At 37.5% G+C, this 16,321-nt stretch overlaps 3 protein-coding genes across 7 annotated transcripts; all 3 read right to left on the bottom strand.

Annotated features, from left to right (window-relative positions):
• Positions 1 to 787: 787 nt before the first annotated feature.
• LOC125220001 (cytochrome P450 714C2-like) lies at positions 788 to 3,483 on the bottom strand. Of its 3 annotated transcripts, XM_089064910.1 has the most exons (6): positions 3,390 to 3,483; positions 3,072 to 3,301; positions 2,567 to 2,793; positions 1,981 to 2,228; positions 1,549 to 1,909; positions 788 to 1,459 (listed from the first exon to the last, which is right to left on the bottom strand). In XM_089064910.1, the coding sequence occupies exons 3-6, from the start codon at positions 2,786 to 2,788 to the stop codon at positions 1,022 to 1,024; spliced, it is 1,269 nt and encodes a 422-aa protein (XP_088921036.1). In that variant the 5' UTR covers positions 2,789 to 2,793; positions 3,072 to 3,301; positions 3,390 to 3,483; the 3' UTR covers positions 788 to 1,021. The 3 variants fall into 3 exon arrangements, with proteins under 3 accessions (XP_088921036.1, XP_047978064.2, XP_047978065.2); XM_048122107.2 differs by lacking the exon at positions 3,390 to 3,483 and having other exon boundaries at positions 3,072 to 3,383; XM_048122108.2 differs by lacking the exon at positions 3,390 to 3,483 and having other exon boundaries at positions 2,567 to 2,670; positions 3,072 to 3,383.
• Positions 3,484 to 7,582: 4,099 nt separating this feature from the next.
• On the bottom strand, positions 7,583 to 10,621 carry LOC125222940 (putative magnesium transporter NIPA6). 3 transcript variants are annotated; one of them, XM_048125840.2, is made up of 9 exons: positions 10,206 to 10,619; positions 9,751 to 9,807; positions 9,576 to 9,684; positions 9,333 to 9,493; positions 9,085 to 9,212; positions 8,854 to 8,991; positions 8,635 to 8,727; positions 8,432 to 8,549; positions 7,583 to 7,954 (listed from the first exon to the last, which is right to left on the bottom strand). In XM_048125840.2, exons 1-9 carry the CDS (start codon positions 10,324 to 10,326, stop codon positions 7,827 to 7,829), a joined length of 1,053 nt encoding a protein of 350 aa, XP_047981797.1. In that variant the 5' UTR covers positions 10,327 to 10,619; the 3' UTR covers positions 7,583 to 7,826. The 3 variants fall into 3 exon arrangements, with proteins under 3 accessions (XP_047981797.1, XP_047981798.1, XP_088921040.1); XM_048125841.2 differs by having other exon boundaries at positions 9,576 to 9,666; positions 10,206 to 10,617; XM_089064914.1 differs by having other exon boundaries at positions 8,854 to 9,212; positions 9,576 to 9,666; positions 10,206 to 10,621.
• Positions 10,622 to 13,304: 2,683 nt separating this feature from the next.
• Positions 13,305 to 15,066, bottom strand: LOC125222941 (uncharacterized). Its single transcript, XM_048125843.2, has 4 exons — positions 14,777 to 15,066; positions 13,989 to 14,094; positions 13,628 to 13,776; positions 13,305 to 13,545 (listed from the first exon to the last, which is right to left on the bottom strand). The coding sequence occupies exons 1-4, from the start codon at positions 14,915 to 14,917 to the stop codon at positions 13,450 to 13,452; spliced, it is 492 nt and encodes a 163-aa protein (XP_047981800.1). The 5' UTR covers positions 14,918 to 15,066; the 3' UTR covers positions 13,305 to 13,449.
• Positions 15,067 to 16,321: the final 1,255 nt, after the last annotated feature.

Below are 16,321 nucleotides of genomic sequence, written 5' to 3'. Positions count from 1 at the left end.
GCGATGAGTTCTGCATGTTAAGTGGGATATATATAAAAAAATGAAGCACAATATAGTAGTAAATAATAAAATAAATAATAATAATAATAATAATAATAAATTAAACATAAATATGAAGTAGTTCACGTCATCTTTTGGAAGAGTGGTTCACATGATTCTTTTGGAAGAATAATTTACATGATTTTTTTGAAAGAATAAGAATAATAATCATTGAATAAAATAAATTAATAATTAAAAGGAATAAAACATTTTATTGTTCAACCAATAAAAATGTGACATGTGTATTTGATCCTCACTTTTTGTATGGGTTGACTGACAACACCAAAGAAGGAGGGGGTTGAGATAATTGATTTTAGAATTATTTTAATTTTATTTGTTACTCCCTCCGTCTCGGAGTATTAGACTCACTTCTTTTGGGCACATGATTTAAGGAAGTGATATTTAAATAGTTAAAGTGGAGAGAGTAAAGTATGAGAGAGGGAAAAAGTAGGGGAGAGAAGAGAGAAAAAAGTAGGTGGAGAATAAAATAAGATAGATGCTTTTTGCTTAAAAAGGAAATGAGTCCAATATGTTGGGACATCTCAAAAAAGAAAGTTGGTCTAATACCTTGGGACGGAGGGAGTACTATTTTATCTTTTTATGGGTGACCTTGGTTACAAATTACCGATGGGAGTAGTCTAAAAGAGCCCCAAGGTCATATGTTGAGATATGCCACTCGACTGGTTAGGATGTAAAAGGGCCTTCTTAGGTTCAAATTAAAATCTAGATTCCATGAAAAGCTAGGAATAAACATAAAACCTCAAGGATCCACACATCACACATGAGAAGTTATGAAACAAACGAACAACTATTATAAAATACTATCTCTGTCCCACAATAGGAGTCCACATTTGACTCGGCACGAATAATGCAAGATACGTATCATGTCAATTCCTTCTCCTCTGAATTTGACATAAAAAAAAAAACCATTGTGAAAGAAGAATATATTATTTGAAGCGCATTGGCACATTAAATTGTTGTCTTAAGAAGCAGCATCCAAGTTTTGAATCACGAGACGAACTCCATTTCCAGGCTCCATAACTAAATTCATGGCCGGAGCATGAACATAGTTTGGAGACAGAGAGAAAGAGAAGTTGGACAATATGTGAGCAACAAGTATCTTGAGTTCAAGCATTGCTAGGTTCAACCCTAAGCATATCCTCGGCCCAAACCCAAACGGCATGAACAAATGTGGGAGTTTGCACGCGCCAGCTGTGCCGTTGGCGAACCTCTCTGGTTTAAACTGGTAAGAATCTGGTCCCCAAATGTCCGGATCTGTGTGCAAAGTTATAATCAGTATCCATATTGTAACACCTTTTGGAATACGAGTGCCGCTGAATTCCATCTCTTTTACTGCCTCTCGTGCCAACACACCCACCGGAGGATAAAGCCTTAGCGATTCATTGATTACCATTGTCAACTGTAAACACAAGACGGCCAAGAATACCGTTGATAGTGATTTTTATTTAAGAAAATGTGTGACTTTAAGTGAGATACGTACGTACGTACCTGTTTCATATGCCTAAGAGAATCAAAATCTAGAGGCTTTCGTCTGCAAATTCCAACAACTTCCTCTCTCACGCGATGCTGCCATTCTGGATTCGAAGCTAATAACATAAGGCACCAAGATGCTACGATCGCAGTGGTCTCGAATCCAGCAAAATAAATGCTTTTGCAGTTGTCAATGGTGAATTTTGTGATTGCATCTGGGCTTGGTTTACTATTGCTTTCAGCTGCCCCTTTGAGAATCATTCCAAGCATATTTTTGTCCATATTTTCTTCATTTTTTTGTTTCAATAGTGCCAATATCAATTCTCTTATATCTCTTTGTAGCCTCCATGAGCTTCTATTGTGCTTTGTGGGAACATGTCTATATTTATATTTATCAATAAGTCAATGTAGCTTCATTAAATCAATTTAATTACAAAAACAAATACTGACCTCATGCCAGGAATACCCAAAGAGAATCCTTTCTTGGCTGTAATTTGTTGAAGAGCAGCAAGTTTTTGAAAAAGTTGTTCCCCTTCAGCATAGCTACTTCCAAAACAAGCTCTTGAAATTACTTCTCCTGAGAATTTTTTTAAATAATCATCAATTTTAATATCAGCTTTGCCACCTTCAGCTTCAATCAGACCCTTCCAGGACTCTATCAACATCAATGTTGATTGTTCAATCAAATTTGTCATTCCCTACAAAAGTTCCAATATTAGTTGACATTATAAAACATACTACTATCAGTTTCTAAACTCAATGTCAGTTCGTTGATTTATGAATATCACTAATTTTGTTGATAATGAAAGTCAACAACTACTAATATGTTTTGTGATGCTCACTAAAACTCAATATCAGTTCGTTGATTTATGAATATCAGTAGGATTTTGTGATATTGAAAGTCAACAACTACAACTAATATATTTTCTGATGCTCATTGATATTAATGAATAGCAAGCTGATTGGTTCTCAAGTTCTCGATTGATCACAACTCTGTATTCCGATTATATATTGCTAAACATATACTCCTACATACCTTGACTTTGTCAATAAACAATTCAGGAGCAAGAATCTTCCTTTGATAAGCCCAACTGTTGCCGTTTGCTGTCACAATGCCGTTTCCCAACAAAGCTTCCAAATCTAACCCAGGAAATGAAGGTTTAACCAAATCGAGGGATGTGCATGTAATCACCTCTTTTATTACGTCATATTTATTCACAACTAATACTGGTGTATTTCCAAGTGAAAACATAAACATATCACCTGTTTAATCAAAAACCCCATGTATCATTCACGCAATAATCATAACTATAAACATATATTCAACCAAGACTTTTTTAATAATTTTTAGCTAAACTATACTCCCTCTATCCATATTGTTCGAGACATTTCTTTTTTGCAATTATTTTGAAAAAATAATAATAAATAGTTAAAATGGAGAAAAAGTAAAGTAAGAGAAATACTCGCTCCCTCTATCAATTGGGATCTTTTCTATATTACTCTCTCTTACATTAATAAAATGGGACGGAGGGATACTTAACCGTATAGCTGCCTCCATTCATTAAAAGCGGAAAAGAGAATAGCTTCGCAGTTGTGAGAGGCCGGTGATCCGGCGGCGGCGGCAACAGCGGCAGCGGCTGCAGGAGAAGCTCGTGAATTCTTGATGTCTATGATGTTCCCAAGTAGAAAAGATGGTGGCGGCCCTCCGACGCCTTGCTGCTTCAGCGCGTGCCGCAGCAGTCGGGGCGCCACCACCAGGGCTTTGTACAGCCTGAAAATTAGTGCAAGAATAGAGGCTAAAGCAATAGACACGATTATTTGAAGCAAAAAATGTTTCTCCATTACCAAAAATGTCATACTTTGTTTAGTTTTTCTTCTTAGGGCAATTACTTAGGTATTAGTATATGAATGAGTTGTGGTTCTCATGTTTATTTTTTAATGAACTACTACTATGTCAGCATGTAGAGAATTCAACTCTCTATTTACAAAATTTATTCTCGAATACTCAAACTTTATAATTGACCTTTAACCAAAAACTTTTATGATTTTGTGGCAATTTAGTCTAATTAATTTATGAATCTTGACAACTAATGTGGGAATCAATTTAACGATTGTCCAAATATACAATTAGATTTAGAATTTGGAGGAAATTGATTAACATCAAAAGGCAATTTACAAAGCAAAGTCAGCCGATGAGTTCGATATAAAATACTTCCTCCGTCCCACAAAGATTGTCTCATTTATTCATTTTGGTCTGTTCCACAAAGTATGTCTCATTTTACTTTTTACCATTTTTGGTAGTGTACCTCATATTCCACTAACTCATTCATACTCACATTTTATTATAAAATTAATATATAAAAGTAGGACCCACATTCCACTAACTTTTTCAACTCACTTTTTATTACATTTCTTAAAACTCGTGTCCGATCAAAGTGGGACAATCTTTATGAGATGGAGGGAGTACTATACTGAAAACAAAAGTTTCCACCTGCAGATTATATTTTCTTCGTCTTTATAGTGCAAGAATAGATGCTAAAAATTAGTGCAAGAATAGATGCCAAAGCAATAGACACAATTATTTGAAGCAAAATATGTTTCTCCATTAGCAAAAATGCCATACTTTGTTTGTTTTTGTCTTCTCTAAGAGCATCATTAACCCCATCCCTTTTCAGGCTCCAAGTCCCCTCAACGTTATCATTCCCCCAAATATGAGTCCCACCTCACAACTCCTCTAACACAGCATGCCCCATCCTGGGCTACAACTATTAATTTGCATTATTCACAATTTACAATCTATTTTACGCGTAAAATAAAAAATGCCAAAAATTTAAAACACGGAAAGGTTGTTCTCCATTCGGAAATTGAAAATTACAACATAGAAATTTAAAAATATAAAAAAAAATCCTAAACATAACGTCAATTCTGGAAAACGTTGGTGCGTGTCCAAATCTCTTCAATTAGATCGGCTTGGAGGCGAGTGTGTAGTTCGTCTTGGCGCATCGTAACTGAACGGGCCATGACATCGCAGAGGTCGGGAGGAATGCCCTGCACGAACGGGACGGTGACAGTGTAGTTTCTCCCGGTGTTGGCGAGCGGATCGTCGCTCCACAAAGTGACATTTTCTTCCTCGTCCTCAACGATCATGTTATGCATTATGATACATACATACATGATGTCGGCGATTATTGTACGCTGCCAACCACGGGCCGCTCCCTTCACAATAGCCCACCGTGCTTGGAGGACTCCGAATGCACACTCCACATCTTTCCGAGCTGCCTCTTGCCTTTCGGCAAACAATGCCCTCCGATCCATTATCGGACATGTGATAGTCTTCACGAACACGGGCCATCGAGGGTAGATCCGTCTGCCAGATAGTACCCCATACTATACTGACGGTGGTTGGCCGTGAACTCTACGTTCGGCGCTCGCCCGGCTTACAAGTCGTTGAACAATGGAGACTCGTTCAATATATTGAGGTCGTTGTTCGACCCCGCGACACCAAAGGAGGCATGCAAGATCCATAATCGTTGGTCGGCAACGGCTTCTAACACAATCGTGGATATGTGCCCTTGTGCCCGCTTGTGTATTGTCCTCTCCAAGCCATTGGACAATTCTTCCACTGCCAATACATACAGTCGATGCTGCCAAGCATCCCCGGGAGGCCGTGGGTCCACTCGTGCATGTTCACCAACTTCCTAACGTCGTCGGTCGTTGGCTTTCTCAAGTATGTATCCTTGAATGCTTCGATGACTGCCCGACATAATTTAGCTAGGCAATACCGTCCAGTATGCTCGCTTACATGGAGATACTCATCGAACATATCTTTTGTAGTTCCGTAAGCGAGTTGACGTATGGCAGATGTGCATTTCTACAAAGTCGATATACTTTGCCGACCCACAGCATCGGTGGTTTGGCAAAAATACGAGTCACGAGCTACAACTGCGTTGACAATGCGCAGGAACAAAGGCCTCCGCATCCGGAACCGGCGACGAAACATCTGATCACTTCATCGCGGATCTCTAGAGAAATAATCTGTGAAAAGCCGCAAACCAACTTGTTCACGGTCTCGGTGAATATAGATCCGAGGATGTGGTACCCGGACTTGTTGTTCGTTCCAAGCTTGAATAGCAGCTTGGTAGCGTTCAACTTCGTTGTTGATTTCTTCTTGGATTCCCAGTATCGCCGCCTCTAACATTCGGACCATTTGAGCGTCAATTGATCTTTGACGAGGAGGCATTTTTTTTCGAATTTTAGGGAGATAAATGAAGTTGAATAGATATGAAAATGGATGGAGTGGCATTTTATAGATAAAATTTCGAATTTATTAAAAAAAAATTTGATATTGCAGCCCGTCCCGGTCCGAACACCAATTAACGCCGGGCCGGACCCCGGCGCGGCATGTCTCGCCGCCGATAACGCTGAGCCGGGCCGGACTCAGGGCGCGTCCCTAGGCCGCGACTGCGTCCCCGGGACCGGCCCAGGCCGGAAAACGCCTCCCTGCAACGCTGTGTGACGCGGGCCGAGACCCAACCGCGGCCCGGCCCCAAGCGTTAATGATGCTCTAAGTAGCGCAATTACTTAGTTATTAGTATATGAATAAGTTGTGGTTCTCATGGTTATTTTTAATGAATAGTACTTACTACTATGTCAGCATGTAAAGAAATCAACTCTCTATTTTCAAAATTTTACCAATTTTTTAATGATTTTTGTGGCAATATAGCGTAATTAATTTATGAATCTTGAGAACTAATGTGGGAATCATTTTAACGATTGTACAAATATACAGGTTTTAGAATTTGGTGGAAATTGATTAACATCACAAGGCAGTTTACAAAGCAAAGTCAACTGAGTGCGATATAAAATACTATACTGAAAACACAGTTTCTACCTGCAGATTATATTTTCTTCGTCTTTAAGAATATTTAAAAGAGTCAATATCAACTCCAACGACTATGTTAACTGCCACCATGTAGTAATTTGAATATGTAATCGCAGCACCCTAAAATAAAAGAGTGAACTACACTAATAATCCTTGATCTTGTCGAAAAATACACTAATGGTTCCTAAAAAAATTTTATATCATATTTGGTCCCTAAAAATTACATTTTTGGTACCCGTCGGTCTTTTATATCCCTCTGCATTCAAAATATCTCCTAAATGCCATGGAGGACATTTTTGGTATCTGGAAATTACAATTTTGGTACCTCTTCAATCTTGCAATTATTTTGGACATACATAAAAGCACCTTTTACAACAAAAAATATTTTCTTGTGAATTATTTCACTTAAATTTTTTAAATAATTACTTGAATAACATATATATTTAGCTTTATAATGAAAAAATTACTATAGTTTACTTTTTTATTTTTAGTAAAAAAATATTACTTGCAAGAATTTGCTTCAATTTACGTTAATATAATTCACTTATATTTTAATTATTATATTTAAAAAATATATTTCACTATACTATATTTTAATTAGTGTAACTAAAATATTTATATTTCACTTAAGTATAGTAATATTTTAATATTTAAGTAACATTTTTTAAATAAAAAATTACTCATACTATAATTCACTATAATATTTTTTCTTCTCAAATTTAAAAAATTTAAGTAAAAATAAATACCACAAAGAGTTTTCTATAATTCACTTTAATATTTATAATAAAATTTTTTACTATTAAATATAATTTTTTCTTCGCGTTAATTTTAAAAATAAATAAATCCTAATTAAAACATTTGGTTTCTTATTTATATTTATGAAATCATAAAGCATCAAATATTATTTAAATGAAAGTATAATTGAGTTTATAAAAGAAAATAGTGATAAAAAAAATGAAAAAAATTAAAAGGATAGTTGAAAGCTCCAAAATGTCCCTAAACTTTAAATATTCACACTAGTGGTGCCTAGGGTTACTTTAGTCTTATCGTACCAAAAATGATATAAAAATTTTTCAGGGACCATTGGTGCATTTTTTGACAAGTTCATGGACTATTAGTGTAGTTCACTCTTAATAAAATATTATAATAAAAACTAATATAAATGACTAATAAAAAAAGGAGCAGTTAAAAATGCTCTTTGAGAATAAGAATTACTAATACAACAAATATTTAGACCAATTTGGTCTATGAAGGAAAAAATTGCTGGAGTTATCTTACATCTACCATACAAGTACAACTCTCCAATCCAAAAAAGGAGGATAACATTCCTTAACCAGATAACTAAACGTATCAATAAACAATTTAGACTTCATATAATCCTATACAGTAGCTACTACATGATCAAGATATTCCCTTATTTGAAATGGTCTTGATTGATGATTGCAACGTATTCACTTTGCAACTCATCGTTGTCTTTCTGTTTCCATATCTCACCATTCCCATGAACAACCCAAGATATATGTGGAGAAAGCACGGAATAATCTGTAAGATGTCAAGCTAGAGTCGTCAAAATATCTTTCCCTAGAGGCTTGAAGCTAACATTTATCATATAGCAAGGATCGTGTATTGGATATTTTGTGGCTCAGTCTCTCAGTTTAGAAAACGGATCCAGAACAGAATATTAGGCTCGGATATAAGATCATTGCCCTAGGATATAAAGGGGAGATACCATTTTCAAGCCCAGAGCATGTGCTCTTTGAAGAAAATTTCTACCTTTGTTTTCAAAGCCATGACACGGATTTTCGATTGCCAACACGACTTTTAAGTACTAGAAAAGTTGGCCAGTTTGTATTGCAAAACCCAAATGCACCGAGCAGGATAAAATTTTGGACATCAAACTTTTAGCATGCTCAGCTTGCAATGATCCATAGAAATTATCGAGTGAGAGAGAGAGAAGGTGTAGATACCATTTCATTTTACGTGAAAGGTGGTGGTTACTAGTATATTAGTACTAATTACCTCTAGTCAGCTGTTTCTCGGGATCTCTTGTACTGTGCAAAACCATTGTACCTGAAAGCACAGTTATAAATCCGCAGAGAACGGAGGCGATGCTACTAGCACTCTGACCAGACCAATCCTGGAGTAGGAGAAAGTAGTTTGAGTTTTAACTCTAACCAAAGTAATAGCTGCACCGGAAAATTACCCAGCAACACTACAGATACCTTGAACATTATGGCACTGGCAACAATTGTAAGTGATGTGAACATGGCATAATAAATTGGAGATACGACAGCTGTGTTAAATGTGTCCAGAGCCTGGAGAGATGCCAAAATTGTTCATAAAATTTGAGCCTCATCTAAGAGTTATGTGACGAGATCACAAAATTTATATCCTTGTGCATGAATGAGAATTTTGGAATTTGAAGGACGGAACATACCAACCTTGTTTAAGTAGTTCAATTGAGTGATAACACATGTAGCTGCCACCATGGCAAATACACAGGACTTGAAGTGAGCTACCTGGCTACTGCCCTCCAATGTGAGCTTTATAGCAATGCCTAGTGCTTTCACACTCATAACCTGCAAAGGAACAGCACTTTTAATCAGACCCCAAACAAGATTCAGTAAAACATGATTTACATGAAGAAGGCAAAAGCAATGGCATGTACTTACAGTCAAAGATCCAATTACAGAACAAACCCCGATGTAAATCATGATGTTTGTCTGTCCATAGCGTGGTTCACAATACAACACAAGCGCCAAGACCACAGCTATTGTTGAAGCCACGTACAAAAGAAAAGCTGGACCAAGAAACCATACAAGTATACAGATACCTTGCTCTTTTTCTTTTTCACCCTCATCCCACCATTACAGAAAAAGAAAGAAATCAAAGCAGCAGCAGTTAAAGTACATAGATTCACCTGGCTGTACTGCCAACTCCCAGATTTCATCGACTGAGCTGATAGCATGTTCACCAGGTGCATGAAGCACAATAACTGTAGAACCCACTATACATAAAATGCATCCCAAGATTCCTAACTTCCTCAAGGTTTCTTTCAGTAAGAAATGAGCTAAAACAGCACTGCCAGTGAACGCAATGTCTGTTCAGTTTTTGTTAGTATTGCTGTCAACAAAATATAGATGGGATAAAAACATCCGATAACCTGACAATTATGCTTAATGCTCCAAGTGGTGTAACAAGGACGGCAGGGGCATACATATAAGCAACAAAATTGGCAAACTCCCCAATGACCACTGAGAAAATCACAACACCTTTGTTTGATCAGAGTCATAGAAAGAGCTTGATAACTTCGTATATATGAAAAAAGAAGTCCTTACTAGTAAACATTCCGATCCACCAAAGTGGTTCGAGCAAGTATCCATATCCTCCCGAGCCTTCAATTGAGGAATTGACAATCATTAGAAACTATGACAAAATAAAAGCCTTAGACATTAGTATGCATAAGTTGTGCCTAGACATTAGGTTCCCTATATAAAATTACACCAACAACCAAAATTAAGATTATGAAGATTCTATACTCAGAAACATATAATTCTGAAGCTAGCAAGTTGCTCACTTGCTCCGAGAACCACTCAAAACTAACAAACTTGAACTTTTTTCCTTGAATCAAGATAATAACAGTGTTGATTACAAAAAAATTATAAAAAATAAAATTCTAGCTTTACCTTTACATCCCTAAAAGAACAATGCCCGAAAAATATCTATACCTTTCTCCTATAAAAGCAAGCGACAAAGATAAGACACAACAAGATCCGAAGAAAGTAAGACTCACCAGCTCGAGAGCCCAATGCGGCAGCTCTCTGTAAACCCTTCTTCTTGATGATGAAGCTGGATCCGATAAACGCGCTCGATCCCACAGCTAATGCGAACCCTATTAGATTGTCCTTAAACATGACCCAAATCGACCGAATCCGGTGCTAATGATGATAATCCTTGTTTTATATCCCCCGAATTTAATGTCTTTACTCCCCAAATTTTGCTTTTTTTCGAAAACAAATGCAACAATCACGAATCAAAATGGGATGCGACGATGAATGTATGTATTGCTTACACATGATGAGTTGAGATCATCTGCAAATCATGAGTTCAGATTGGGTGGTTTTGGATTTGGAATTGGAGGGAATTTAATGCTAAAATTATTGTTATTAACTGCATTTTGGGAAGAAAAAGAGTTTGATATTCAGCATATTCACATAATTATTTATGACAGGAGTAGTTTATAGTCTCATCTGACCTCTTAAAATCATTTTAAAAATTATATCACAAATACTAACATACTAAAATGGTTGTAAATATAGCCTATTTTAATTAAGATTAATAGTTAGAGCATCCGCAATGGTCGGCTAGCGACCGGCTAGCCGAACCATTGCAACCGGCGAGGGCGATTTCGGCGAGCGGAACGGCGTGGGCTAGCCGATCGCTCGTCGCTGGCCGAAGCGCTAGCCGATCGGCTAGCCGCCATTGTGGAGGCCCGATCGGCCAGCGCCGATTTTCGTTTTTTTTTTTTTAAAAAAACAAAATCATATATAAACGCGATTTTCGTTTCATTTTCATTTGCACCACTTGTTTTAACGAGTTTTCTATCTCTCTAACTTTCTGTACAAGAGCATCATCGAACGATGAGTAACGCGGGTGGTAGCGGTAGTGGTAGTGGTAGTGGTAGTGGTAGTGGTAGTGGTGTGGATCCTGAGGAGTACGAACGGAGGATGAACGAGGCTATGGAGGCCTACATGAACCGCGGGATGGAGCGGTACATGCGTATGGTGGAACAGCAGGTGATACCTCGCCCTCCACGAGTTGTCCACCACCGAGCAGTGATTGATCGGGATCACGTAGCTGCACATCAGCGGCTGTACGAGGACTACTTTGCAGAGTACCCGCGGTTTCCCGCCAACATGTTCCGGCGGCGTTTCAGAATGCGCAGGGAGTTGTTTATGCGCATCGTTAGGACATTGGAGCGTCAATATTGTGTTTCCGCTTCAGGCACGATGCGGCTGGCAGACCCGGCCACACCCCTATCCAAAAGTGTACGGCGGCAATCAGGCAGTTGGCGTATGGAGGCACGGCAGACATGTGGGATGAGTACCTCCACATCGGTGAGTCGTCAGCCCTGAAATGTCTGAAGGAGTTCTGTGGGGGCGTGATCAGCATTTTCGGTGAGCAGTACCTTCGAAGCCCTACTCCCGAAGATTGTCAGAATTTGATGCAGATGCACGGGGAGAAGCATGGGTTCCCGGGGATGTTAGGCAGCATAGACTGTATGCATTGGGAGTGGAAGAACTGTCCGACTGCCTGGAAGGGGGCCTACACGACCGGCTACAAGTCAAAGAACCCCACGATAATCCTCGAGGCCGTAGCTGATTACCGGCTGTGGATCTGGCATGCGTATTTTGGGGTAGCCGGGTCGAACAACGACCTCAACGTCCTGAACTCGTCTCCCCTCTTCAACGAGAAGTGCCAGGGCGTCGGTCCAGCCGTCTCTTTTGTGGCCAACGGTAACCGGCATGATATGGGCTACTACTTGGCGGATGGGATATACCCTCGGCGGCCGGTCTTTGTGAAGACGATCCGACAAACAAGTGATGAAAATAAGGCCTACTTTGCGCAACGACAGGAGTCGCCGCACAAGGACGTGGAGCGCGCATTTGGTGTGCTCCAGTCTCGATGGGCGGCAATTAAGGGCCCAACGCGTTTGTGGGATGTCGGATGCGTTTCCGAGATAATGTACGCCTGCATTATCCTGCACAACATGATCGTCGAAGACGAAGGCGTACAACTGACTAGTTGGGTCAGTGACGATGAAGCCGGTCCAAGCCACGGAACGGCCACCCCTAGTGTACGACAGGGGGTACCTCTCGATGAAGCCGGCCGACTCAAGGAATTTGCCAACATGCGCCAAGTGGATGCTCATATTCAACTCCAAAAGGATATAATTGAAGAGTTGTGGGCACGGAGGATTGCACGGCGATAGTTTTTTTTCTTTATTATGCATGTAAATTTTTTTTATCTATGTAACTTTTTTAAATGCAATTAATGAATTTTCCCGTATATGTGTCGTAAATTTAATTCCGTATTTTAATCGTAATTTTAATTCCGTAAATGTAGTATATTTTGAATTATTTTTATTGCGGCTGGCCTATGGCTGGCCTAAATTTGATGTGGCAGGTGGTTTTTTTAGTGTTGCTGACGTGGCAGGGGAGAGGGGAGAGAATGGCTGGCCTATGGCTGGCCAAAGCACCATTCCGGATGCTCTTACTACTATCAATTAAGTTTTTCAATATCTCTTATGCATATCATGCATACACCAATCGAGATATTTACTTTGCAAAAAAATATAGTTACTACAAAAGATAAAACAAAATAGAGTACGTAATTAGATGTTGAATGTCGAAGTATATACCTATAATTATTATTATTATTATTATACATAATTTGTTTTTTCTTGATATAAACCTCACTGAATTTTGTAACTTTTCTCGTTATTTTAATTTACTAAACATAAATATATAAAGTCCTTAGTTATAGGAACTATTAATAGGAAACAAAATTATCAAAACTAATTTGTACTCCCTCCTTTCCATAGTAATAGATGCATTTCTTTTCAGCACGAAAATTAAGAAAATTTGTGGTAGGTGAATTAAGTAAAAGAAGAATAAAGTGGAAAATAAAAGGTAGAGAGATGAAGAGAGAAAAAGATAAGAGAGAAGTAGTGTGGAAAAATGTGTTGACTTTTACTAAAAAAGAAAATAACTATATTACTATGAAACGTACCAAAATAGCAAAATGACTCTATTACTATGGAACAGAGTGGGTATAACATTAGAACACTTCATTAGTTTATGGAGTAATAATTTTGTGATGTACTATTGGATGACAAAATGCTTTACCATTAAAAGAAGTCACTATAGCATTACAAACTAACTAGGGGTATAATTTTAAGCAGGAGAAGACCAGCGTGTAAGCAAAACCAACATTTGGACTTCACATGGGAGACTAAAATACAAAGCATTGTCTGCTTATTCCTCCTTACCACGAGCTGCTCTTGCGCGATGTTTGAGCTCGGCCCTTTTCCATCTCACAATCAGATAACACAACGAAAACAATGTGTTCACCTGCATGAGGAAGGAACACAAGAATGGAGTGACGTGTGAAAATCATCACCAAAGGATGGAAAGAGGGTGAGCAACAGCTTACCAAGATTATGATCGCGATCACTAACAAGGGCCCTGACCAGAGCACGGAGAGAAAGAGTCCATTAGCGTCAAAGTAGTTCTGGCCTGCAAAGCTTTCCCAATTGCTGCCAAGGACTTGATTCAGCCTCTCGGCCAGATACACCCCTCCTACTGCACAATGTCAAATACATATGATTCATAACTATGGCCCGACTAACTGTACGACTGCTGCATCTTCCAAAATCACAATAGGGCTTGTTCAAATACTTCTGTAATTTAATAAAATATGGCAGTTCTATGCTTATCAAAATCTGGCTTCATATTTTCTTAGGTCCATTATTATAAAAAAAGGCACACTATTGATAAGATTATAGAAGTCTTACATGCTAGAAGGAATAAAAACATCTGAAAGTTGATGTTTCGCCGTGATACAAAAACTACTACTAGCAAGATCACGTGGAAGGAGAGAAGACATATCAACCAAGGTTCCTGCAGACAAGAAAGGAAATTCGAAGATCAGAGAAATGCACGCCAATACATGAGGTATACATCTAAAAACAACAAGATAAATGGCGAAACACATAGCTTTAAATGGGCAGTGAAACAGCTTAAACCCAAGCAACAGCACCATGGAGTAATTCCTTTGATCTACTATATATTCCCGAGTAATCAACAAAAGCCAATCGGCACTAAACGATAGGGTGTGGTTACAACATCAGGAACAGAAAACCACAGAAACCAGCACAATGAGAGGATCATGAAATGTTTAGGACATCACAGAAACCTCTTAAATGATTTTAAATCTGGTTACAAGCCATACCACTGTAATTCTAATAACTGATCAAAACCCCATCAGAGTTCAATATATGTGGTTACTTTGATCTCACTCCCTCATTAGAGTAGCAAATTACACAAATCATTTTGCAAATCACATCCCAAAAGCTAAAGTTACAAACTAGTACATCCATTAATCAAACTAATTCCAGCTCCTTCTATGTAAGATAACACATTTCAAGGAAACGCGATTCGAAATTCCAAGACACAGAAACACTTAAATCAGAACATAAAAACGCAAAACCCAAGAAAAAGAACCAAACAGTCTATGTCGATCACCGCAAGATATATACAACACATTTCAATCAACACCGACAGAGAAAGCAACTAAAAATGCCTTCCAATCAATGGCGTGGAAGAAACCCATGAAATTTTCGTAAGCAGGTTTGAGCCCGGAGCGGAATTCCGCCGAGAGCTTCTCCACCAGGTCTGCCATTTGATCAAAGTGAGAATTAACCGCGGATTGCAGCTCCTCCATCGCAGGATATTTCCTTGATTTCACCACAAAATTATTGAATAGATGCGGTTTTAGACCCAAAGTTTTGAACTTTAGCCTAAACTAAGTTGAGACTTTACTCGAGGCCGAGAACGCTGACGTTTTGAATTGAATAAATTTAGGGTTTTAGATTAGGAATTTTGTCCATAGATTGACGGAAGTGCTCGCGAAACGTAATATTATGTGTACAAAATATTTAACTATTATTAAATTTTTGTGATAGTATTAATATTCAATAAAATTTATCCATTTTATAGTATGCATTTAACTACATACAAATTGTAATATTTTATGCATTTTACATTTAATTTACCATTCATTAAAATATTCATATATTTATCGTTCATTGTTTTATAATCATATTTTATCATTTGCTAATATTTATGTACATATTTCATTTTATTTATCAACTAATCATTTTTTATTGTAGTTTATATTTTTATGATCATATAATATAAACTATATTTAATTGCACTATTTTGGTCCAATAATGGTATAATTGATTCGGCCAATTAAACCTTGAATTGATAGCGTCGTTGATTCGTTTACTAGTCCAGTTTTTTTAAATTGAAAGGCATCGTTAGTGGACTTATACAAAGTCTAGTCGTGTGCGAATATAAATATACATGTACACAAATAAATGTGAGTATTTGGATTTTTCAAGAATTTCCACAGTTATATAGTAAAATATATGGAATTTCTGTTATATTACACGTACCTGAAAAAACTTTGAATTTGCACAGCAATTATTACTCCTCCGTTTACAACGTCACTATTATCTAAGTCCGATTTTAGGTACGTTATTTATTATTCACATGAATTTTACAGTTATTTGAAATGTAATATGGCTATTTAATACGGGGACAGTAAGCCCCAATTTTCCTTGTACACATACTTTCAATTTTAAATTAACTCTTCTATCAATTTCTCCTTGGCATTTGGTGTAGACAATAAATGACAAAATCATGAGATAGTAATAATAGTAGCTCAACTCTACTGTAATAATGCAATTAAATCTATATGCTAGTAGCTTTCATGAATGCATCCAACCGTTACACACAATAAATTGAGCTTAATTAACATTTAAAAGTTACTTATATAAACTTATAGGCGTTTCTAAAATTATTACATTTATCATAAAACAGGACTATAATGAATAAAAGAGTTGGTGTTTCCACAATAATTTGACTTTATTCCCTATTCTAATGTAGATATACTCATTAAATGTACATTTATAACAAAAATAACAAAAAAAATAGGTGCTCATTAGTAGCCGTTGAAGAGGAACTACTTAAATCTGTTAAAAGTAAAACACAATTCAAGGGTGCTGCTATTGCTATATACACATATCTTGTACTACTGAACTAACTACCAACACTTCCAATT

This window comes from Salvia hispanica, chromosome 1 (assembly GCF_029641045.1).
Source record: "Salvia hispanica isolate PSC_SH4W2 chromosome 1, Shi_PSC_v1, whole genome shotgun sequence".
Classification (NCBI taxonomy): domain Eukaryota; kingdom Viridiplantae; phylum Streptophyta; class Magnoliopsida; order Lamiales; family Lamiaceae; genus Salvia; species Salvia hispanica.
The sequence above is the reverse complement of the archived record's forward strand: the minus strand, read 5'-3'. Positions and strand labels throughout refer to the sequence as shown.